The 25,384-nt window shown below is 38.6% G+C and overlaps 1 protein-coding gene across 1 annotated transcript in view; it reads left to right on the forward strand.

The window, feature by feature from the left end:
• The window catches only part of DOCK8 (dedicator of cytokinesis 8), an 89,564-nt gene that overhangs the window by 34,395 nt on the left and 29,785 nt on the right, over positions 1-25,384 (forward strand). The window contains exons 12-26 of the mRNA XM_041486245.1: positions 114-253; positions 488-581; positions 1,775-1,937; positions 9,203-9,320; positions 10,995-11,065; positions 11,760-11,898; positions 13,396-13,497; positions 14,251-14,346; positions 15,440-15,674; positions 16,639-16,803; positions 18,518-18,693; positions 20,376-20,471; positions 21,384-21,479; positions 22,269-22,418; positions 24,764-24,877. Of these exons, the coding sequence (XP_041342179.1) occupies positions 114-253; positions 488-581; positions 1,775-1,937; positions 9,203-9,320; positions 10,995-11,065; positions 11,760-11,898; positions 13,396-13,497; positions 14,251-14,346; positions 15,440-15,674; positions 16,639-16,803; positions 18,518-18,693; positions 20,376-20,471; positions 21,384-21,479; positions 22,269-22,418; positions 24,764-24,877 (1,955 nt within the window). The remainder of the gene's footprint in view (positions 1-113; positions 254-487; positions 582-1,774; positions 1,938-9,202; positions 9,321-10,994; positions 11,066-11,759; positions 11,899-13,395; positions 13,498-14,250; positions 14,347-15,439; positions 15,675-16,638; positions 16,804-18,517; positions 18,694-20,375; positions 20,472-21,383; positions 21,480-22,268; positions 22,419-24,763; positions 24,878-25,384) is intronic.

Here is a 25,384-nt window from a genome sequence, read left to right on the forward strand (position 1 = left end):
ATCCTCTGATGGTGGAGAGATTTTTCTGTGGTTTTCTAGTGTATTCTGAGAATCTTTGTACTACAGCAAAAAGCAAAAAACAAGGTGATGATACATTTAATTTTTCTTTGAAGGGAAAGGTTCCAGTAGTGACAAGAAGGCAACACTGCTGCAGGCAAGAAGACTTTCTGAGAGAACTTTCAACTCAGAGGATAACTATCCAGCATCAAACTTCAAAACAATGACTCCAAACATTAACACCTTCTTTAAACAGGTACTGGATTCTCTTTAGTTCTGATTTCATAAGACATTATTTTATCTATGTAATATGAATTATGTTGGGAAAAGCTAACACTTATATTTGTGTGGGGACAGAGGACAACTGCAGTCAGGTAAATAGTAACCCACTTGCTTTGAATGCCTCAAGGACATGGTTCACTCCTGAACTTTCTGTCCATGTTATGAAGTATCGTTACAAAAGTACTGATTTTTTTCTTTCTCTTGGTAGGAAGGAGACAGGCTCAGTGATGAAGATTTGTTTAAATTTTTAGCTGATTTCAAAAGATCATCTTCCTTGCAAAGACGAATTAAGACTTTACCAGGTACATAACTAATTTTGGATGGAAGGTGTTATATGTATTTTTCTCCCCTAAACTGTTCTGTAAATTCCAAACCCAAAACCTATTTGACTTGGGTTTAAAACTTATAATATGAGCCATTGTGCAACTTCCTGGCTTTCTGGTGTCTACCTGAACATAGAATTTGAATTTTCTGAATTTTTTTTTCCTACATGAATGAGTATGGAGATTTAGCTTGATATTTTTAATTACTTGTTTTTCTCCCTGATTTACAGTGTACCTACTGGATATCTTTTGTTATTATTCAAACTGTTTGAAGACAGTTCTTTAAAGGAAATTTCTAGGATCCTTGCTACTTCTCTGCAATGCTTTGAAAAGGTTCATATTTTATAGAGAGAGATTAAAACATGTACACATTTCATCTTAGCTTGATATTAGAATCAGCATTAGTTAACAAAGTAGAGAAGTACAGGCAGTGTTTAGCTACTGTCAAACACCTGACCAGCTTAATTTTTCTTTTCGCAGTGTTTAGCTACTGTCAAACACCTGACAGCTTAATTTTTCTTCTCAAGTAAATTACAGTTCAACTTCTTCTGCATTGTGGAGGAACCTCAAAAAATATGAACTGAGGGCAAAGCTGTTTTTCCTTTTTAGCTGATTGCCGGAAATGACAAGTCTGAGCTCCACAAACGGTTTTAACTTACCACAGTAGAGAATTTAAATTGAAAGTCTGTTTATAGTGGGCTAAATGTTATCAGTATTAACTGCTCACCACAGAAAGCCTAGCTTTCCTGGTGGGTGGTGCCTACTTTGTCAGAGATTAATCTGAGCAGAATCTGAGGGGGAGGGGGAGTAAGACAGAACTGTATTAGACAACACACCTTTTCTTTGTCTCCCAGACAGATGTTATATTACTTGTGTGTGAAAGACACTAGAACATCAGCCAGCATATAATATTCCTTCTTTCTTTCTATTTTCTTTGAAACAGTACAGGGTAGACTTAAGGAGCTATGTGTTGCCCTGATTATGAAGGGATGTGTGTAGACTACTTTCTCTGTATCTTACTGTACCTATGACTTCCTTCTCATGCAGCCCAAGAACCAGTTCCTTTTTCTGCACTGTTGCTATGTAACCTTACATGTTGTTTTAATTTTTCTTTTATTATAGACTGATAATTTTTTACATTTTTGTTAAGATTTTGTGGTTTGATTTTAAAGGAACACTTAAAATGGAGATTTCCCCAGCTCCAGAAAACATTGGTTATTGTCTGACACCAGAACTACTCCCAGTGATGCCATTTTCAGAAAACCGTAATCGCCCTCACAAAGAGATTTTGGAATTCCCAATTAGAGAAGTCTATGTACCCCACACCATTTACAGGTAAGAAATAACATATTTTTTAACATTTCTTTGAAAAATGTTATTCAGATTTTTTTTTCAGAAGTAGAAACAAAAAATATATTTTTTTAAAAAGGCTAACAACAATGTGTTGGGCTGATGAATCAGTCTTCCTAGCCATTACAAGATAAAATGCCTACACAATATAATGTGTTTTTACTAATATAATTGTGTTGTCTTTTGAAAAAATTTCTATCACATTTAAAAAAACTTCTTAAACAATTGTCATTGATTTGGCATCTATCTATCTGTCTATCTGTCTATCAATCTATCTATCTATCTATCTATCTATACATCCTCCTTTGTGTTTGTTTGATTTTAGCCTTTTTTTCAGTAGATTTTATTATAAATTTAACACTTCTGGTAAATTTTTATGCTCAGTTGTTTCTGTTGTTAATTTGAGTCATCTGAGTATCTAAGGAAATAATATGTTGTCCTATGAACTTTTAAGCTAAGAAAGAGCACTCTACACTACGTAATTTAATTTCTTTAAATCTATTCTGTTATGATTGTTTCAAGGTGATCACAGTATTCAGTAGCATGCAAGTGAGCAATTCCAATAATTTGTTTCTTAATAATCTGGAACATCTGAGTGTCCTATAGGAAATTCACAGCAGAATGTGTTTCAAGATGTTTGTGTAGTATTTCATTGGTAGTGAGTGGTGTTATAGTAATAGCTAACAGTAATTCTGATGGGGCATATTGTAGTATTAGGGAAATAACTTGAGATAAAGACTTGCATCAGACCATTGCATTAGTCAGTATTGTTATTCTAACAATAATAGTAGATGATGCTATTCTAAGGGGGATTTCTGATCCCTAAAACAGTAGCTAGATGCTGTATTGTATTAGTGGCAAAAATGTGACTGCCAATAAGGAATCACAGAATGAAGGCACAGAATAAAGCAATGTCAAAGCTTACTCATTTCTTGCAGTGGAAATTAGCAAAGAGCCAGCTCTCCCAGCTGCTCACCTGACCCAACCCAGGAGGAGAGAAGGACAAGACTTGTGGTTCTGTACAACTCAGATCTGCACCATGGCAAACTAATTTATTCTGGGGAGATGATCCAAACCCTCACAGTAAATTAGTGATCTGTTTGGATGTTGGTGACTCCTGGATTTGTGTCTCAGCTCTAAAGGAAAGCAAAAATAGGAAGTGGCAAATCTTATCTTACAATAACAACTTGCAGTGTGGTGTCAGCAGGAAATAAGTAAGCCAGTTTGACTACAGCCTCATTAGAAGTTTTGGAGGAGTTACTCCTGGGCTCTACCACAATTCACTGGTATTCAATCTCCCAAGGGCAGCTCACAGCACCAGTACACCAAAATGCAGAGAGTTATGGTACTTCTGTCGTCTCTGTGTATCAAAGATAGGATTGGATTGTGGTGGAACTTTAATGCAGACATTTCTATACGGAAAATAGTTTTTGTAGAATTGAAAGTGGAAATGTAAATGAATGTGAGAAAAGATGCCTTTTTTTTAGTTTAAAGAAAAAATAAGACAGAATTTTAACTTTCCTACTTGTTATCTGGCCCCAGTAAGCGTCAATCCCAGTGTGCAGTCTCGCAGTGCCTAAAGGTCTGCTTTTGACAAAAACCATTAGCAACTACTGTGTGTCTGAGCTGTAACAACAGTTGAGTCTGCACAGAATATTCTTCCTTTAGCTCTCATCAGGTTCTCACTTTGCAACCAGACATAATGAATATCAAAGCCACCATGCTGAAAATTAATTTGTGCTTCTAAAGCAAATTTGGGTGTCTCCACACTATCCTTCCGTTGCCAGGGTGTCTGTATTGAATACATACATCCACATTAGAGGAAATGCTTGCTATCACTCAGCAGTCACACTCTTTCAGCAAGAGTTCACACATTACATGCTTAACCTTTTCTTTTAAATCTCCATTTTGATTTTCACTCTAAGTAAAAGTCATGGCAACAAGACAAAGTAGGATTTGTTCAGCATAACTTGTAATAATGAAGACAACATCTATAACGAATAGTTGCCTTCATTAATCCTTATATTAATTAGTGAATCAATGATAATGACATGGCTGGTATGCATAGGTGATGTAGGCCAATGAACATCAAGTCCAACTGTAACCTGGCACTGCCAAGTCCACCACTAAACCATGTCCCTTAAGCAGCACATCTACCTGTGACTTCACAACTTCCCTGCATAGTCTACCAATGCTAGACAGCCCTTTTGGTGAAGAAATATATCTTAATATCCAATTCAAAGCCTCCTGAGTCTCCTTTTCTCCAGGTTAGACCTCCCCAGCTCCCTTAGCTGCTCATCACAGGAGCTCCAGACCCTTTCCCAGCTCTGTTGCCCTTCTCTGGATATGTTCCAGCACTTCCGTATCCTTCTTGGAGTGAGGGGCCCAGAAATGAGCACAGGATTTGAGGTGCGTTCTCCCCAATGCTGAGTACAGGGGACAATCCCTGCCCTGCTCCTGCTGGCCACACTATTGCTGGTGCAGGCCAGGATGCCATTGGCCTTCTTGGCCAGCTGGGCACTGCTGGCTCATGTCCAGCTGCTGTCAGCAGCACCCCCAGGTCCTTTTCCTGTGGGCAGCTTTGCAGCCACTCTGCCCCAGCCTGTGGCACTGCCTGGGGTTGCTGTGACCCAAGGGCAGGAGCCAGCACTGGCCTTGTTGGACCTCACACCACTGGCCTTGGCCCATGATCCAGCCTGTCCAGATTCATTCATGGTGCCCAATGACCCTTTGCTTAGTTTAACTGTCATGTAATTCTTGTTGCTTAGTTTTCCACATGGTGAATACCATTTTGAGTCTGAGATTAAACTAACCCATGAGGAGTAACTCTGAATTTGTAAAAGAGCCAAATACAAAGTGTTTCATGTTATTTTATTTCCTTTCTTCTAATTTCAAAAGTAGAATCATCCTGTCTTACTTAAGCAGTTTGACAGCATTTAGTCATAGAGTGACTCATGTGAGTCATGGCTTGCGAAGGCCTTAAGGGTGATTTAATGTTTTCTAATTTTTGGATAATAGTCTGCAAATAATTTCTTTTTCACCAGTGCTATACATGTAGACACTGCGGGGAGAGGTTGTCAAAGGTATTTCAGAGGAATGAATTGTTGGTTTTTGTGTTTTGGTTTGGTTTTTTTGGTGGTTTTTTTTTTGTTTTTTTTTTTTGGGTTTTTTTTCAGTTTTTTGGGTTTTTTTTGTGTTTTGGGTTTTTTTCCTGTTGTTTTTTTTTTGTTGTTGTTGTTTTTGGGAGGTTTTTTGGGTGGGGGTTTTTATTTTGGGATTTTTTGTTTGGTTGGTTTTTTTTTAAATAGATTTTTCCTTTGTGAAGGAAAAGTGGAGCCTTCTGTTATAGTCTTTGAACTCAGGTCTTGCAAGCACTTTTTTTTACTGGTGTAATGCCATTATTTTAAATGATGCTATTTCTGATTTATGCCAGAGAGATCAGCCAGCCCACTTTCTTTGTGCACTGTGAAATTGAGCACTTCTTTTTGTTGTGTACTTACATTTCTTTAATAAAAATATTTCCCTGAAATTGTCAAAACATTCCAAGATTTATTTCTTTCATACCCCTCTATTTTTAATAGGAAAAATCATATAATTTAAAGTTTGTTTGTCATTTTATTTTCTCATTAAATATAAATGAAAATGATGCTGTTTACTGCCACTATGAAATGTTGGTGCTGAGGAAGAGGGATTTGTCACATCACTTCAGCAGTAACTCAGCTTAACCAGGCACAGGAAGTCCTGTCCGTGGTAGGGGTAGTACCTCACGCTTAGGGGATTTTTGAAGGAAGAGGAAAAAAACCCTTTTCTTTGTGGTTTCATTTCATTTAATTGCAAATGCACTTAGCAATTTTCTCAGACTTGCTGTAGTCCGCAGTGTGAGCTGGAGGCCTGTGCTTTGGCGGTAATCATTCTACCCCATCCTTGACTAGTTTGGGGTGAGGAAAGGTTATTGATGAATAACGGTGTCTCACTGCTGTTATTGCTCTCACAGTATTACTTACTCCTCTCTGCCTCTCTGCCCGTGGAATCGAGAGAGCATGTCTGCTACATGTGAGTCTTCTAAGGGCCCTTTTACATCTGTCCACCAACTCTTCAGATGATTCAAAATTTTAGCAACATGAGAAAAATCATTCAAACTATTTTCCAAATTACCCATCCTAAAATACAGAATTTATGATTCTGTATACATCCTGATACACATCCTCGCGTTGAAGTTCTGTCACTGTGCTATTTTCCTAGTCAATGGCTGACTAGAATGGGTTTCCATGTTTGGTTAAGCGTTTGTGAGGTGTTTTTTAATTTTTAACCATTTTTTTCCCTGAAGACTCCTCACCAAAACTGTTAAAAAATCAATAAATATTGAAAATTGTAACTAATGGGTGCATCAGCTTTTGTGTCTAGTACCATAAATTTTAAATGTCAATGTTCTCTCTTCCATCACTTCTCACCTACAGAACATTCCTGGTTTGTATCAGTAGGGACTAATTGCACATATGTTGAGTTTTGCTCTGTATGGAATTTTAATCACAATCATCAGTGATGCCTAATATTCACAAGGTGCCTAATATTCATAAGAAGTTTGAGATGCACTTGTTGACACCTCACACGAGGCAAAGAGAAGGATTCTTTTATGTGCACATATGCACAAGCAGTATGTACAAACGCTAAATAAGAATGGTCACAGACTTGAAACTCTGAACAGATTTTATTTTGGCAGAGGATAGGTCTGTGTTGCTTTGCCCATGGGAAGTGATTAAATCACTGCTAAGCCCCATGAAAATGTAGGAAGGTCAGCAAATTGGTATGAGAATTGCCACGTGGTGTCCTGTGCCAGGCAAAGGGGACCCTTAGCTTTTCCAGCAAAAATAGTCTCTTATCACTCTTCTGGGTCATTCTCTGACCCACAGAAGCTGTTGGCATCTGTGCCTCACCCAGGGCTCTGCTTGTCTTTGGGGCTGTATTCTCAGGGACACTGGGTGTTCTGCCATGGCTTTTGTAGACTCATGCTGTCCCTTGAATAGCTCTTTAGTTTTTTAAGCACATCTGACTGTATCTGGAGTTAGAGTCCTGCACTTTCTGAAGGGAGAGTGAGGGGAGAAATTTGATCACACTGACCAGAAGTATTTGCTATATATTGCTATAATAGTTCTGCTCAATGCAGAACACTGGGGGAGATGCACTGCCTTCTGGAGCCCATCACATCCTTATGTGTGTCCTATTTGTCCTATTATTTAAAAGACAGCAGTATTTGCTACCCCAATGCCCCTGCTAACTACCATGTAAAAATGCTCCTTGTCTTTGCTTCCCCTCAGGCTTTTGTAGTGTATGGGTGGAGTGCAGGCAGTAGCACTAAGGCAGTGGTCAGCAGTGGGTTTACAATTCATACCTGTGTGAGGGAACATTTTTTGATCATTGTCTCACCTTCCTACTTTAGATGTCAGCCATCACTTTCATTTCTGCAGGATATCCAGAGTCAGCATTTACCTCTGTTCTTCCTCAGTGCTGATGGGTTTAACACACATGTAAGCAAGATCCCTAAAACTGCTTCAGTATAAATGGCACAAGCTTTAGCTTTTCAATCCAGTACTTGCTGGAATAATACTTCCTCGGTTGTGTAGTCAGGAGAGAGCTCTCTGTGTTTTTACATACCTTTCATCTCAAGTCACTTCTAAAAGTAAAATCCAGTGCTCATGTACATTATATAGATTTGTGACATCTTGTCCTAAGCTGCAGATTAATGAAGCAATGGCTGTATTATTCAGCTTTCCCTACATGTATTTCTTCATTTCTGGCAGATGTAGTATTGACAATATACTTCATTTAATATGTCAGTCCCCCAAGTATAATTCAATAGAGGTTACCGATATATTTTGCTCTTTCACTTAGCTTTCCTTAACATCATCTGGGAGAGAATTTGGCAAAGCAAAACTTGCACATAAATTAGTAAGGAAGAGAGTACACTAGTGTGACAGACAGAAGTACCATTCTGAATGAAGGGAAAGGCAAGTTAAAAGCAATTTTTTTTACTAAGGCATGCCATGTGCCATGTAGCGCACGTTGGTTGAAAAGAGTAGCTTGGACTATGGAATTGAATGGTACTGTCATGTTGCGACACACAGAAATCAGAAGAATAAACCACAGTTTTCCTGGTCTTGGGATACAGTAAATGGAAGATGGACTGTCTGACTTAATGACAATATTCTCCAAGGCTGCTTGACTTTTTCAGCTGACAGTGGTACTGGGGATAAGGACAAGGATAATGAGGATGAGGATATCACTCTGTGATAAGGAGAGTGAAATTCTATGTGCAGCTTCTGACTGCCATGGACGAAAAGAAATCATGAAAGTTCATGAGTAGTCCTCATAATTTCTCACTGAAAGCCAGCATGCTTCTTCCAGCACTGGTCTTATTCCTTACATTCAGAGGACAAGCAGTGAGAAACCTATATCAGACCGGGCAAACAAGACAGTAAATAGACATAACCATGATTCCAGAATCTGTGTATAATCCAGGTCTACCTGAAATCTCAGATTTGCCATAAACTTCACCAGAGAAAAATATTTCTATTAATATTTTTACTCTTCTATTGGAATTATACGTCAGAGGAACACCTATGCTATCAAATTCCCCACAGAAATTCAAGGTGCTTTTTATGTTTAGTGATATGTTCATGTACAGAAGTTAGTAAACAGCAAAGTATGCTATATTTCAAAGCATTATTCATATTCATATTCACATTCATGTTCATAAGAGCTAGCTTATAGAATTATTGTTTCAAATTTTATTATTTGTATTTACTCAGGTTCATTGATACTGCTTTTTGATTTGTATAACCTAGAAATAGATGCCTTCTTTTTTGCTATAAGCTATGAATGTATGAACTTCAGTTGTTGATTTCCTTGTTATTATCACTCCTGAGTGATTCTTTCCCCCTTCCAATATCTGATTATTCATGTCTGAGAAAGGATCTGCTTTATCAAGAGATTCCTGCTTTTCATTACATCAAGCAAAGTTAATTGTTTGTTTGTAAGAGAACATAGCTTAGTGTAAGTGAAACATTAAACATAGGACGTTCTATTGTCACACTAATTATCTAAAATTATCTTTTATTTATGGACTTCCGGAATTGAGTTCTGACAGATCTTTCACTATATAGGGAGAAGAATGAGCAAGATGCTAATTTGTGTGCTTAATTTTCAAACAGGAATGCTTGCCATTTACCAATTCTTCCTTATCTTTCTTTCAGAAATCTCCTCTATGTTTACCCTCAGAGGCTGAATTTTGCTAACCGACTGGCTTCTGCAAGGAACATTACTGTCAAGATCCAATTTATGTGTGGTGAAGACCCATCCTGTGCGATGCCGGTAATAAATGCTGAGATTCCTTAGCAGGCTTTTGTTCACATGCATTCCTGAGAAACCTCTGATGAGAGAAGTCATTATTTACTTCCCATCACAACAGTTTCTAGTGGGGCCTTAGGAAGCCTAACACAGAGAGCTTGAGAAGCTTTCATTCTCATCCTAAAGCAGGGCTATACTCCTTATCAACAACAAAAAGGACTTGTGACTCTAGTAGAACCAGAGGCATATTGCTCTCTCTTACCTAAATCTTCCTACCCTATTTCCAGAAGAATGACATAATATTACATCAGTATCATGCTGGAATTTCTAAGGGTAAAATTCACAGGGCTTCAGAGACCTTTTGAGAATGATGTAGTCTGATTTGCAGGGTAACTCCTCTGTATACACTATGTTTACACAAGTGCTGGATATTACACTGGAATGTAAAAGTTGGGCTCTTCATTGCCTGAGCATGAATGGATGCACAATCATGCAGATAGGTAGAGCTTTTCATGTTTGAAACATGCTGGGTATTAGGGCATACATGTACACTGCTAGCAGAGCAGACAGTCCTATCTGTGTTCAGGTTATTCAACATCTCTCACTGTAAGATTCTCTATTCAGCTTTACCAAGCTTTAGAAGTTTGGTTTGAATTGTTCTAACCCAGATGTCTGCTTCAGCCTGAATTTTTTTTTTATATTTTCAATAATTGTTGTTGACTCCTTGAGAATGACATTGAGACAAAAATCTACTGTGATTTTATTTCCACTCAACAATGAGTGGAAATATTACGTTGAGGAAACTTTAGTCCAACAATCTGTTGGACCAAGGACTATCACCCAACCAGCCTTTATCAGTGTGCTGACATTGTTTAGTACATACTTGTACTAAACAAGCCTTGCTCCACATAACCTGTGGACCTGAAATCAGAGCATCAACAGTGTTTCCCAAGCTACATTTCTTCCAGAGCTAGAGCTGTGCCGTGTGAATGTAACATCTTCTTTTACACAATAATGCATTGTTGGTTTCCTTACACTCTACCTGTGTTATGATTACGTTTTGACAAATGGTTAGGACAGACACAGTTCATCTGTCTTCTCTCTCCACTGTAAGTGACCTTCCTCTCAATACATATATAAAGACTTGCATAGTGCAGAGATTCTTGTCTAAGCTCATCTCCCAGGGCTCCCTTTAAATGATTTGATTTCAAGGCCTTACCATAGACATGTGTTTTACGAAAGCAAATCTAGCATCATAAATGCCTGTTTCTCTTTATTGATTTTAAAGGGACTTTGGACCTCCAAGGTTAGGTGAGATGTATCTCACCTTGAATGCGCAGGTTACAACTGGAAAACAAAACTCCTAAAAATACTTTTTATTTAACTTTTTAGCACTTAGATAAAGACAGCGTGACAACATGTAAGTGGCTTACCATAACCTTTTTCCTATGATTCCTGGGCTTTTAGTTCATTACTAAAGAATGTGATGTGAGGTAGTCAGTGACGTAGAATATCACTGCTCCATTTTCCTGGTGTTTTACCCTGAATGGAGGAGGTGCTTGGTAACAAGACATTTATGCCAACAAGCTAAGATAAAATTGAGGAGTCATTTTAAATCTTTAGATACTGTCTTAAAATTTACACAAGATGATGACAAATAAATGCTGTAGTCCTGATTTTCTCTTCTTCTTAATGTAGGTAATTTTTGGGAAATCTTCAGGTCCAGAATTTGTCCAAGAAATGTACACAGCTATCACATATCATAATAAGTAAGTGTTCTTACTGTCTATTCGTATGACTTGAGAAGTATTAATAATGATCTCTCTATGTAATTGTTACTCTACATAGTTCATCAAGGAATGCCATTTTAAACATTTATGTTTTGTGCAATTTATCATATCTAATTTGGATTGCTCCATTCATTTGCATAAGTGAATGCAGCATTCATTCTGTTGTAGAAGCGACCTTTGCTTTTCTTGTTTGAAGCTTTTTAGTAGTTTAGAATATTCCTACTATGAAGATTAAGGGGCAGGAACAGAAAGCAGCACAACTTTTAAGATCATTCACTTCAATGCATTCATAGTTCCAAAAGAGCTGAAGAGACATTCTCATAAATGAGAACTTGGGATTTAGGATTTGCAGAATACTTAAGCAAAAATCAAAAACAGAGATTGAAACCTAGAGATAGTTGGAAGCTGAATCTGTCCAGCTGATACTGTCTGTTTTCTTCTGATTCAAAGCTGTAGATTGTTCATAAATATAGCTTCCAGATTCATAATGCATAAAAATATTTCAAGTTCATAAAAATGTGTGTGTATATATATGTATACTTTGTTTAATTCAGCCCTGTCTTCAGAATTTATCTGGTTTTATAAGCATAGCATCTAAAAGCCAACTGGCAAATTTGCCTCTTGCTCAGTCTTACACTTATGTTGGGAACGTGCTTGGCCTTTTTTTTAACAGATCCCCTGACTTTTACGAAGAAGTGAAAATTAAGCTGCCAGCAAAACTCACAGAGAAACACCATCTACTGTTCACATTCTATCACATCAGCTGCCAGCCAAAGCAAGGAGCATCTGTTGAAACCCTCCTAGGGTATTCAGTAAGTTCCATGTGATACATAAGAGTGGGTGTGTGTGGGTGCATGTATGTGCATGTCTATGTGTATCCCATGCAGACTCTGCTGGTCAAGAACTTTGTCATATGTTCCTTTTCTGGTTATGGCGATACATCAAAAACAGTAGAACATCTTAGTGTGAATTCATAGAAACTACATGCTCCCTGAGATGTGTTACATCCTCATCCTATAATTTTACTGTGTTAACTATCTTTGAACTTAATGAATTCACTTTAATCAACTGAAATATGCACCTAAATATTTACAACAACAATGCTTTATAGCACATAGTCTCATTCTGTTAGATCCTATTTATTGCAAAAAAAACCCCAAACCTAAACCCTATATAATTACAATTATTACTGTTATCATGTTCATACATGAGGTAACAGCTAATGTTATATTTTCATTTAATTTTTATGTGACACTTCATTTCTGTTCTAAATTGTCTTTTATCTACATAAAAATTTAAAAACCAGAAATACTCTAAAAAGTAAAATGTAATTCTCTTGCCTTCTTTATCTTCATGTTGAGACTAGAATGTCTTAGATTAAGAAATACATGTTGTAGCATAGTCTCTCTGACCTTTTTCTTTATCAAACAGTATTTTTTACTGGAAAAAATTTAATATAAAAGGAAAGAATTGAAGATGATGATGCTTCAGATTTGAAAATGTCCTACAGCTTTGGTCAGCAATTGAGATGTACTTTCCATGTGCTCTTGCAATGAAGTTTGTGAGGCTGTTGTGTTTGTGTATTTTTGGTTGTTCGCTGGTTTGTTTCTTTGTTGGCTTTTGGAGTTTTTGAACCACAATTCTGAGAATCCTTTCAAATGTGCTTTCTTTTATGGACAGTTATGGTCCCACCAATGTCTGTGGGATTGTTAAGAAATAAATTAGTTCAGGAGCAAGGTTTGACATAGGTGAGGACTTAATTTTCAGGTTTCTGTTCACCTAAATGCAAAATGTTTCTACCCTGTGATATTCAAATGCCCAGCCTCTTTCAGACTTGAATAAATATTAAATGTGTCCAAATATCAATGCAGGGATATGACAAGTCAGTCTGGTGAGGTGACCACAAGGAAGATGTACAATTTAATTCCAGGAAAACTTTATCTGTTGATTTGCTTCAATTCCAAGAATCGGTGTATTCAAGATACATGAATTTTTAAATCAAAACGTGGATTCCACTAAATCCTTCTGATAGGATTTATTAGAAAAATGTGTGTCACACGTGAGAAGCTCTGTGTTTGTTTTCTTCAAAAGAGATGGTTTGTAAAGCAGTCTTGTAAAATTTTCTACAGTAGCTATCAGCTATCTTTGAATTTCAAATACAAAGAAATTACTGTTGAATGGGTTAGAGCAGAGAAGCTTGGGTCAATATCTCATTTGTTGTTTTGTTGACTGTATCTAACAAATTAAATAAATAGGTCTAATCAAATATCATCAGTAATACTGCTGTGTTTTCTCATCATTTGTTTCAGTGGCTGCCAATTCTATTAAATGATCGTCTTCAAACTGGACATTATAGTCTTCCTGTTGCATTGGATAAACTGCCTTTACACTATTCAATTCACTCTCCTGAGGTAACAAACAAAATTATTAAAAGATAGTATTTTTCTAATGTAGGAGAACAGCATAAGTGTTTTACAAGCTAACATTGCTGTCTGCTGGTAGGCAGTGCCTCATTTTTGTTCTTTGGAAGGGGAAAGTCAAGAAAAGTGTTGTTGTTGTTGTTTTATTTTCAATGGTGTTAATATTTTATTTCATTATACTGTTTTTTTAGAAGTTAGCTATGCAAGAAAGTTCTTGTGAATTGTCTAATCAGGGATACATTTGTTTCGAGAGTGTCAAGGCAATAATTCAATTTCATCCACAGGATAATTTGGTGGCTTTTTTTTGTTGGTTTTTTTTTTTTCCCTATGACTTTGTGGGAAGTGCAGTAGAAATGGAATCAGGTGGTATTACTGGAGCAGAAAACTGCTCTCAGTAAACATGGCATGTAGGAAATTTGTCCAAGGGGTTTAAACTGCACCACGTCACCACAGAATGCCTCTGGCAATGCTTTGTCCAGGAAATTTTAGCCTTAACAAGATCCCATGTATATTTACATGGTCTGTGCTAGACATCCAGCTGAAATTGTCTAAATTTCCCTGCTCAGTGCATCAGCTTCCGTCTGTAAGAACAAGGAGATGCTTAGCTGTCATTGTCTGTGTGGCACTGAATTTGGAGGTCTAAAATGAAGTGAATAGTGGGAATAACCTATAGACCCTCATGTAAACAGACTTTCTCTTTGAGCATTAAAAGGAAGATGATTCCCTTTTTTTTTTCCATCACAGAAAATTCCATCTCAGACACCCCCTATAAAGTGGGTTGAAGGACACAAGGGCGTTTTCATTGTTGAAGTTCAAGCTGTGTCATCTGTTCACACCCAGGTAATGCATCGGAAGTAACATACAACTGTAGTTTAATTTCAAAGAAAATTCAGATGTCCAGGCCAATTTAGCAGGTTTATGAAAGAGAGGTGCTTAAGCCCACACAGTTTAGAAAAAAACTAGGAGCTATGGAAATAACCTGATATCCTCTGTGAATGAAATCCTTTGGTTTCCTTAGATATTAAATCTATTGGTGGAAGTGAACAAATGAGCACTCCTGGCAGCAAGTCACATGGAGCAATAGGGAGCCTGGTGTCCTCTCACCTCAGCAGGGGTCTGCTCAGGCTGTGATTGGAAGGTGCTGGCAGGGCACAGTGCCAGTTTCTGCAGTCTGCATCTTCTGTTCTTCAAGGCTGGTTCATACAGTGTGTCCACACCTCCAAAGACATAGCACCTCCTTGCCTCCACTGACATGTTGTACACCACCAGTATGTGTTATGCAGCTCACACGTCAATGCCATGTGCTTGGGAACACAAACTTAGTGCTGGGTGAGGCCTCAATGACTCCCATCATTTAAATGCCATAGGAAATTTGATCTTTGCCCATCTTACTGAGATGCTGGTTTGAGGCAGATCAGGTTTGTTTTGTTTCTGCTGCTTTTCAGTGGCTCTTATCCCTTATTCCATTCTAGTTAATCCTGATAAATATGTCCTAACAGCTGAAGACCCTGTGTTTGAAGCAGGTCCATCACTCCTTTGCAGCATGTTCTTTAAATACAAGTAGGGTGTAATCCTATGGCACATAACTTGTAGGTAGCTGGAACTCAGGTGTGAGTGGCAGAGGGACTATGATGTGACAGAGTTTTATCAAATAGAAGGAAAAGTATTTTCATTAAATGAAGTGATCAGTTTAGTGAGGGCAATAACTTTCCTGCCTTTAGGCTGATCTTACCACAGTCTGAATTTGAACCAGATGAATAGGAGCAAACAAAGCACTGTGACAGCTGCTTTATCCTGAGAGCAGCCACTATTGAAACCCAGAGGGCAAAAATCATTGCTTTCATCCCATGAGGTGGTACAATCAGGCTTTTCTTAGCTAGTGCTAGCCTGAAATATATTAACTTTGTTAACTGTGAGTGCACTGTATTTGCAGGATAACCATCTGGAGAAGTTCTTCACCTTGTGCCATTCTCTGGAAAGCCAAGTGACATTCCCCTTTCGAGTGATGGATCAGAAGATTACAGAGGCTTCATTGGAGCATGAATTGAAACTCAGCATTATCTGTTTGAATTCTTCACGTCTTGAACCTCTTGTCTTATTTTTGCATTTGGTACTAGATAAACTGTTCCAGCTGGCTGTACAGCCTATGGTCATAGCTGGCCAGACAGGTATTTACTGGTTCATGGTCTTCAAGAGGCTTTGCAAGCAACCTAGATGTGTGGGGGAAATGGTTGCTGAAATACTCAGGCTTGGATTTAGTATTTAGGGTAGCACACTTCAGAAAGAATTGTGCTGCTCAAGACAGAGTTTCACTGCACAATTTAATCAGGCTTAACGGAGTTACTGCCTTTTCTCCTTTCCCCCTGCATTTAAGATGCAGTCTCTGGTTGGAAGGTACATTAAACTGTAGTAAACTACTTATCTGAAAATATAGGTCAGAAAGTGGGTTGTGGTTCAACTTTGTTTGCAATTGAGTTGTTTTGCAAGTAAAACACTAGCAAAATCATTATTCTACAACTGATACTGCTGTCTGCATCATGTCCTCTGCCCAAAGATCTTTAGATGGAGTTGAGTGAGCACAAACCCAGAGAATATAACAGTGAACACTGATTTTTGTTTTACTGAGATGCCAGTTGCCCATAACATATGTTAAATCTGGAAGAATGGCATACTTGCATACAGTGGTGTAGGTAATTTCCTATCTCATTCAGATAATCAACATCTGTCATCCACTACAATATCTGTGCTAAAGCATGCTAGCTTATATTTGTCTGTCAGCTGGAGAGTAATGTGTATTTGTCTGTCAGTTGGAGAATAATGAGTCTTAGTATTCTGCAAGAAGATAGTTTGGGAAATGTGTGAAAGCTGCTAGAAATGTAATTAACAGTTTTACATAGCACAAAGTGACAGAATACCAGTGATTTGGTTGAAAGTCAGTGGGTCTGCTAAAGAGTGTTTATTGGCCTATGTAGACTTGGGGTCTGGTCAGGCATAGCAATTGCTGTCTAAAACTCTGAATTTGTTAAGGACTGAATTGAACCTTGCCAGATTAGTTGTTGATACAAAGAATGCCCTTGCTTAATTATGCTGTACCCTTCGGTGCTGACTCTAATTCTTGCCTTTGCTTCACAGCCAACTTCTCACAGTTTGCCTTTGAGTCTGTGGTTGCAATAGTGAATAGTCTCCACAACAGCAAAGAGCTGAGCAAGGATCAGCATGGAAGGAACTGCCTCCTAGCATCTTATGTCTACTATGTATTTCGTCTGCCAGACCCACAAAGAGAGGTGGTCAAACCAGGTATTGTTGGTGCAAGGGGTTTTTTTCTTAATACATGCTGTTCAGCATGGCACTTTTGAGAGAAGGACTTAAGGCACTAACCTTTAAGATAGTAAACACAACTCCTCAGACCCAGACTGCATATCATTTGAGCACTAAACTGTTCTGATATACCATTTTTCTCAGAGATAGGTCAGGAATATCAGCACTGCAAAAAGCAATATGAATTTCCCCTGATAATCTCCATCCCTCAGTTATTAATTTAAGATGTAGGGTTGAGGTGAGAGGTTTCCACAGCTACAAGCAATGTTGTAGCTTCATGAAGATGAATGCAAGAGAGATTGCCTAAACTGAAACTTTTTCTAGAAGAACTTCTTCCATAAGTTAAAATGCCCTTAAGATGCCAATTTTTTGCCATGTACATAAATAAATTACTTTCCATGCAAAGTAACCTATTGCTAGACTGGTATAGGGCCAAGCTCACCCAAGATCTACTTTGCACTAAGAATATCATTGGAGGATAAAATACTGTAAGACCAGCAGGTTTAAAGAGGTGATCTTTCTCCTCTTCTTAGCCCTGGTGAGGCCATACCTGGAGTGCTGTGTCTGTCTCTGCACTCCCCAGGTACAAGAGAGACATGAACTTGTTGGACAGAGGCGGCCCAAGGGCCACAAAAATGACAAAGGGCCTGGAACGTCTCTTCAACAAAGAAAGGCTGAGAAAGCTGGGCTCTTCAGCCTGGAGAAAAGAAACCTCAGGGAGGATCTTCAGTGTACACAAAGAGCTGAAGGGAGATTGCAAAGACAGAGCCTGGCTGTTTCCAGTGGCACCCAGTGACACGATCAGAGGCAATGGGCACACACTGAAACAGAGAGAACATGAGGAAACACTTCCTCTGAGGGTGACTGAGCACTGCTACAGGTTGGCCCAAGAGGTTGTCCAAGCCTTTACCTCGGAGACAGTAGAAAGCCACCTGGTTTTAATCCCAGGCAGCTGACTCAAAGTGACCCTGCTTGAGCAGAGAGGTTGGACTAGATGACCCTTCCAACCTCAACCATTCTGTTATTCTGTTACAATCATTATCCTAAAGCCTATAAGATTAATTTGATTAATTGGTATATGTTCAATGATTTACCACAAGCAGCTGTGCTGTGGGAGCTAAAGGTATATAGGCCTTTGTCTCTTTTGAATATTAATTTAAATCCCCCTTGAGGCACATTTAGACTGATGTTGGGATATGCGAAAATCTGTGAGGTCACATACACTTGGGAATTCTTTGTCCTGGAGAAATAAGGTCTGTGGTGAAACTGGAAACTAGATATCATTTAGTGAAATTTTTGATAGCAGTGCTCCCTGCTTTGTTGGATACTTCAAAGATGGTATTAAATCATGTGTTGAAGGTGGCGTTTTGTGTTTAGGCCTGTGGGTATTGTCTTAATTTACAGTAAATTAAAAAGAGCTGATGAGAAGAAAGAACAACTGTAATAGTGCTGCTAATTAGGTAGCCCTATTAATTTTTTGGTACTGCTTGTGCAACCACCCTGTTAACTGCTGACTGTTGACTTTCAGTGCCTGTGTAGATTGCTAATGAAACAGCTGGTAGTGTGTTTTTCAGGAGCTTTTTTCTTTTCAAAATGCAGATGTTATAGCACCACTGAATAAAACCGGCTTGAACCTGATGTTTGTCTCATATATATGTCCTTTAGTCTTAATTCAAACATCTTGCTGTGGCAGGTGGAGGCAGCAGTGCCATTTCGACAGAGTCTCGTTATTACACCTTTGGACGCACTTCTGCAGTGTCTGTTGGAAGTAAACTCCTGCAGAGCCGAGTGATAAGCTGCAGCAATCCTGACATCACTGTTACACAAGCTGCTACTGATGAGGAGGTCAAAAACATCATGTCATCCAAGGTAAGAGAACAAAGTCAAATATCTGATGAATGGTATGGTGCAAAACCTAATAATCTTGATTTTGTCTTTGAGGGTCGAACTTGCACCTTGTAAATGAACTGTATGTATCACAGTAGCATTTTCTGTTTATCTGATTTGGCATAAATACATGTTAAATCCTATTACTAAATTCTGATGTCTCTTACCAGTGGAAAGCAAGCGGTAAGAACTCTGTCTCTTGTTTGTGGCTTAAACACTTCACAGAGGCATTTGGTTTTTTTGACTTGCCTCACTCTCCTGTTATTCCAAATATTTAAGTTCTGTTCACAGATGGTGACCTGGTCTTGTCCAAGTCACAGAGTCAATGCAGACCTTTCTTCCTCATTTTGTTTGGTGTTATAAGTTTCCTATTAAAAAAAAAAAAAAAAAAAAAAAAAAAAAAAAGAGTAAGTAGTCAATTATATGATGGGAACTCCATAGTTTTATGTCAGCTACAGTGCAGATGCCATGTGCATAATTTGCACCTGGGGCTTTCCAAATACTTCATTCAACCAGAGAGTGAAATACAACCTTCCTCTGCATTCTCATCCACTGCTACATATACCACCAATGGCTTGCAGGATGGAACAGTCAACAAGATCCAAGAGGAAGGATTTTGTTTCCCTGATTGGCACTGGGTGCTCACTGATCTACAGCATCCCAGCCCATCTCAGAGCTTTATGAGGATGGTTGTATGCAGCTGTCTGGGGAGACCAAAACCTAGAGTTTGCCACTCAGCTGGAGCTGGGAAGCTGTGCCTCTGGCAAAAGCAGGATTTTTTCCCCTGTGCAAGGAGCCTGTTGCTAGTTGCAGCCCTGGCAGGGCTCTACAGCAATACATGTGATGAGGTCTGAACTGTATCCCCCTCTCACTTTTCTTTGAGTGTTATATATGTAAAATATTGCTTCTCAAGTAGGTTATTTTCAGAAATATTTTGAAGTCTTTTCTCTACTGAATGAGCATGTACCTCTCAATCTAAAATGCATAAGTACTGGTCTTCAGATAATTAAATCAGAACTAGTAAGATACACAGACTTTGACAATTTATTTTATTTGTTCATATGGGCATATATATCCATCCATAGCAATTTTTAATAATGTAGATTTGAATTTTATTACTTTTACTCTAATGTACTGTGTCCTAGGGGGGGGGAAAAGGCAAACCAGAGCTCAAGGCATTTTTCCAAATTAATACAAAATTAAAGTGTTTGATATTACAGCTTCATCACATTGATAAATGTAAAAATTTACAACTGGTTACTGCTGTTCCACTGCGTCTTAAATTGTCATAACTTTTAATGGAAAGAGAAACTTCAAAGGGCTAGTTATTTTCGATGTAGAGCCAGGGATAAACTCACACCTTTCAAGGTGAATCGTATCCTCCAAAGTACAGCTGCAGTGCTGCCATTGGGCACCCGATGGCAGTGCGTTTGCATCCTGCTGCTGCTGCTGCTGCTGCAGCTGCCGCCAGGTTGTTTTCGGCCTTGAGTGGGAAGGGGGATGGGAACAAGGAAAGAGAAGAACTGTTTAGATGAATGTCTGTGCATATCTTAAAAAAAAAAAACCCAAACAAACTCCCAGCTGCGGGTGATTTCTTCTCTGTTAATTAGATTCAGTTAGTTATGGATTTACTATTTTGTATTTCTTCCATCTTTGTCCCCCAGCCTGTGGATCACAGCTCCAGTCGGATGTCTTACTACATTGAAGGAACAAATGACATGTCAGGCCTTTGTGCAAGCACAAGACCATCCAATAAAAAGGTAGGCTATGGCTATGTATGAGGGAACTCCTTGCAAAACCTGGAGCATCCTGAGGTGGTGCTGGCAATTAGCCTTTCTAAATGTGGAGAGGGAAGCAACAGAACAAAATATCAACCAGTTTTATCAAACAAGGAATTAGTGATGAGATATTGAATCTGTGGGTAAACATTACTCAAACTTTTTTGCTTCTGCTCCAGCGTCTTTAGATTCTTTATCCAGGAGAGATTTAGACAAGTAGCAGCCTGTCTAAATCCTCCCTTTGCTCTTTTTCTCGAGGTCTTAGAGCCTCAGTCGTTTTCCACTGCTGTTTACCTTTGGATACATGTCTTTACACGTTACAGTAAACTACATTCAGAAATATTTGGCTCCTCTTTCTTCTGTAAAGAATTATTTTCTTTGTCCCTTGAAGCAAACTTTTTGTAATCCAGATTTGAATTTCCTAAAAGTTTAGATAATTGGCGTTGTGTGTCTTGTGTTCAGATCTCTCTGTAAAAAGTATTGTCTCCAACTACAAATGTCTGTACAAGGTCTGTTGTGGTTATTGCTCTGTCCTTCTCTTCTACCACAGAATCAATCTTACTTTTACCTTCTCTCAGAAAAGCATGGACGTGCTAAACAAAAGTGCTTAGCAGCTAGTGGGAAACATGACTGCTCTCTATTGTGCACACAGACATTGACCTGAGAATGGCCCAAAGGCATTTCCCCCTTCAGTAATCTACAGTTCTGGATCCACAGAAAAATGGGTCCCAAAGTCTGTTTGCTAGCAGCATTCATTTGATTAAATCTGCCTTCTGATCTTGCATCTGGCTGCTCACCCTCCAGTATGGAAAAGTTTCCTGCAGGGAAGATGTTGAGAATGAAAGATGAGTTGATTTAAAAGCCATTTTCCAACAGTCTGTGTTTATCATATAGCATTTCCATGAGGAACTGGCATTGCAGATGGTGGTCAGCACGGGCATGGTGAGAGAATCAGTCTTCAAGTATGCCTGGTTCTTCTTTGAGCTCCTGGTAAGACTCAACAGTGGTATTTTACAATTAGTTACTGGTGCATGTAGTAGATGCTCCAGGCAAAGATTCAGTTGGGTGGTGACCTCTTCAGTTATTCTGCTCTGTGTAAAGGAGAGGTCTCAAATAATGAAAGTGCAAAGAGTACAAAATAAAGAGTTCTTCATATTCACTCTCCTTCCTCACTATGGCAGTAATGGCAAAGTTCTGTATGAACTACATGAGCAGTAGTCCACAGCTTGCAAAAGACTGAGAGACACTCATCAACCAAGCCCTTCCTTTTTGGTGAATATCTGTTCCTGTCTTTTCAATTTTGTTAACTACATGGGAGCAGTGACAAAGCTCCACAAAGTCACAGCTCTCCAGAGCCCTGTGGTGATGTATGTCAGTGGAAAAAATATACTGACTTGTACTATCAGCATGTAAGTAATGCAACATTAGATCAAGAAATAAGAATTGCACGTGTCACTACTTGTCCGTCATCATAAAGGGCAAAAGTGGCAAGCAGCAGCATTTCAGAACTCCAGATGCAAGGGGTTGGGGGAGGGTGTTTCTGATTTCAGGTACTGAGAGTAGCCAACTGTATGAATATGAACAGGAATCTATGTCTGTCTGTATTTGAGCCTTAGACCCTCTGTTGTCATTGCCATGTAGGATTTATCACAGCAGCTCTGAGAAAATGAGTGATTAAATTCAGGGAAAAGGAAGTAGGAAATCTTACTCTTACAAACTTAAAGAAGTATTTTACCTCCAGTCTGGGCATTTTTTAGTACTTTTTTTTCTGCTTTGCAGATAAAGAGTATGGCTCAGTATGTTCACAACACAGAGAAGCAAGATAACCCACGAAGAAGCCGGTTCTCTGATCGTTTCAAAGATGATATTACCACTATAGTTAGTGTGATTACTTCAGAGATTGCTGCACTTGTAGTCAAACCACCCAAGGTAAGTGGATGAAATAAGCACTATGGATCCTTGCTACTTGTCTTGTGTTACACTGAGCTACACTTAATCTCATTTCAAAATCAGAAGTGTTGTTAGAATTAGGCCAAGATTCTCACATGGACCTTAAGCAAGAGTTGTGGCACTGTAAAGGCCAGCCTTGTGCTCTCTTGGCAGACTGTTTTTGTTCAGCTCAGTTCCTCAGCCTGCTTCTCAGTGTGGCTGCAGTGTGCAAGAAGAGAATTCCCTTTCCTGTTGACAGGAAAGGCTGGACATCCTTTTTCAGTTCTAGTAATTCTTTATACCATGTTAGCCAGCACATCAGTCTGCAGCCCCAGCAGGACTTCTTCCTTTTATCCCCCTCTGCAGTTACCCTCTAACCTACTCCATTGTGTTTAATTCCTCATCTGAGTTCTCTGTAGCAGTGGAATATGCCATAGGAAGGCAGTGCTCCTCGTGAGTGTTGCAAAAGCCAGCCACAAGTGATCTAACCCTTGATCTCTTTAAAGAGACACTGGCCACTTAAAAATTGAAGATGAGAAATAAGCCTTAAGTCCCATTAAATTCTTTATACTTTTAACAATTTGCACTGATACAACGGATTATAAAGTTGAAAGGATCACAAACTGTAATTTATATTTTAACATCGCTACTGTCAGCCTGTATTGTTGATACCACTTTGGGCTGGCCAGTAGAAAAAGCTAAGGCCACAGATAGGCACTGAGTGACTGCTGTTGGTTCAGTTGTTGTAACCAACTCGTTTTCATGCCCCAGAGCTGCCAAATGCAGCTAGCCCAGCAGAGTGCTCTGCAGCAGGGCAGGGCAGAGCAGCCGGGAGAGCTGGCCTGCCAGGTCACTTTTCAACAAACTCAGTTTCATAATCCATTTCTTCCAAGTGCTCTGAGGACCAGAAACTGGAAAAGGGCAAGATCAGACAAATTGAGGCAGAGAATAACAGAGGGGATTGTCACTGTTCACCAAAAGGTTGTTCTTGAAGCTCAATCCATTGGTGTGCTTCTGTGATGACCACATGCAGAGAAATAATTTCCACAGAAATGTTTACCTAAGCCATCAGTGACTTTTTTTTTTTTAATACATTGTGAAATAAAAATTCATTACAATAAAAATGCTTTAACAAAATTGTAGGTTTTGCACCAAAATTAGCATTTATGGCTTCCTCACAAGAAATACATGGGTTTTTGTAGGCTGTTAATTTAATTCTCATTTTGGTAGAACGAGCATATCGAACCTGATTGTGTGTGAAAGTCATGCTGTTGTGTTTTTGGAATTAAGGCCATTGGTTAGGTGTACAAAGTAGTAGGCAATATGTGTCTGATTTTTAAATCTGAGAAGTGATAATTGATGTTTCAATGGTTGAGCATATCAGATTGCCTTGGATTTTTACAGTGATATGTCTGGCATATGCTTGCCTGCCCTATAAGGTAGTGGAAAACCAGGTTTTTCTTCACCATAGAAAAATGTTTTCCTGTGCAAATTCCAGATTGTAGAGAATATATATATTCCTGAACAGCAACAAAAAGCTTGAAAAATGAAAAAGTGAATTGTAGCCACCCTGAGGTGCTGCACACCTGTTCTCACTAGCCAGAGGTGCCAGTACAGGCAATATTTTTCTCAGTCATGTCCTTTGTCAGTTTTGAGCATTAAATATGTGCATATCCCTCAGGCATCTTCAATTCCTCTTGTGAACTACATAGGCTACTGAGAGTTTGTGATTTTAATTGGTCCGTTTGAAGTAGCTGTAGCCTCATTTTAGAGGGTACATGAAGTTCTTTGTGATTCTTGCTTGAGGCTGTGTATCTCAGGTAATCAGGCCAATTCCAACATACAAGAGCTTAGCTTCTCGATGGTGAACTCCACAGATTTACCTTACCAGTATTTTGTTACTATCAGTTTTACACTTAAAATTCCTAAACAAAATACTTGGCATTCCATCAGCAAAGCCAATGCAAGTTTTTCTTAATATTTTATGTTTTAAGTTCCTAAACAAGCATTCTATTATGTTCAATAGGAAGAAAAGTCATGTGCAGTACTGCAGCCAATGGGCAATTCAGAACAGTTCTCAAATTCATTGTTGTCAGCCCAAAGGGGTGCAAAATATCACAAAATGACATTCCTATGTGAAACAGTTGAAATAATTTACAGAAGTTATTCTGTGCAATTTTAACAAGATCATGTGAACTGGAGAACTGAAACGATCTTGTCCTGTATTTTCCTCAAGATGGTTCTGGAACCTGACCCCTGCACTATTTTTCATTATTCTAAAATATCTTCCACCTCTCTGTAAGTTTTATACATCATAACTGGAGTGTTTTTGTTTTTTTTTTAAGGAAAGTGAACAAGCAGAAAAAATTAATATCAGCCTGGCATTTTTCTTGTATGATCTTCTTTCTTTAATGGATCGAGGATTTGTGTTTAATCTCATCAAACATTACTGTAATCAGGTAGGCATCATGCATGACTGGGATTGCATTTGGCTTATGTGTTTTGTTCTGTTTGATTAGTTTATCCATCAAGATCCTTTGAGTTGTGTTAAAGGTCCGGGTAAATTTCCTATTTCCTATTGCATATGCAATGATTTTAAAACCTCTTTTGATTTGTGACCTGCAGGAAAAAAATTGAGTGGAGGTAAAGAATCTTTTGGAAATGTCATACTTTGCACTGGTGCAAAACATTCATGGAAACATCCATTTTTCTTCCCTTACTTTTTTACTGCCCTTAGCAAAAGGATCTGCAGATAATACAGATCAGCTTTCTGACTCCTCCTGCTGAGTGATGTGAGAATAGTATTTAGATTTCAGGGAGTCACTCAAAATAATACATCTGTCTTCTTGCTTCACGAGACTCTTAAAATTAAAAATAAATGGCGATGCAGGGTGTTGATATGGAATTATTTGTTGTATTTGACGGGGAGCATTTTCCTTCTGTTTTGTGACCTGTATTTGTACAGG

The sequence above is a fragment of the Pyrgilauda ruficollis genome, unplaced genomic scaffold, assembly GCF_017590135.1.
Source record: "Pyrgilauda ruficollis isolate IOZ18807 unplaced genomic scaffold, ASM1759013v1 scaffold74, whole genome shotgun sequence".
Lineage (NCBI taxonomy): Eukaryota > Metazoa > Chordata > Aves > Passeriformes > Passeridae > Pyrgilauda > Pyrgilauda ruficollis.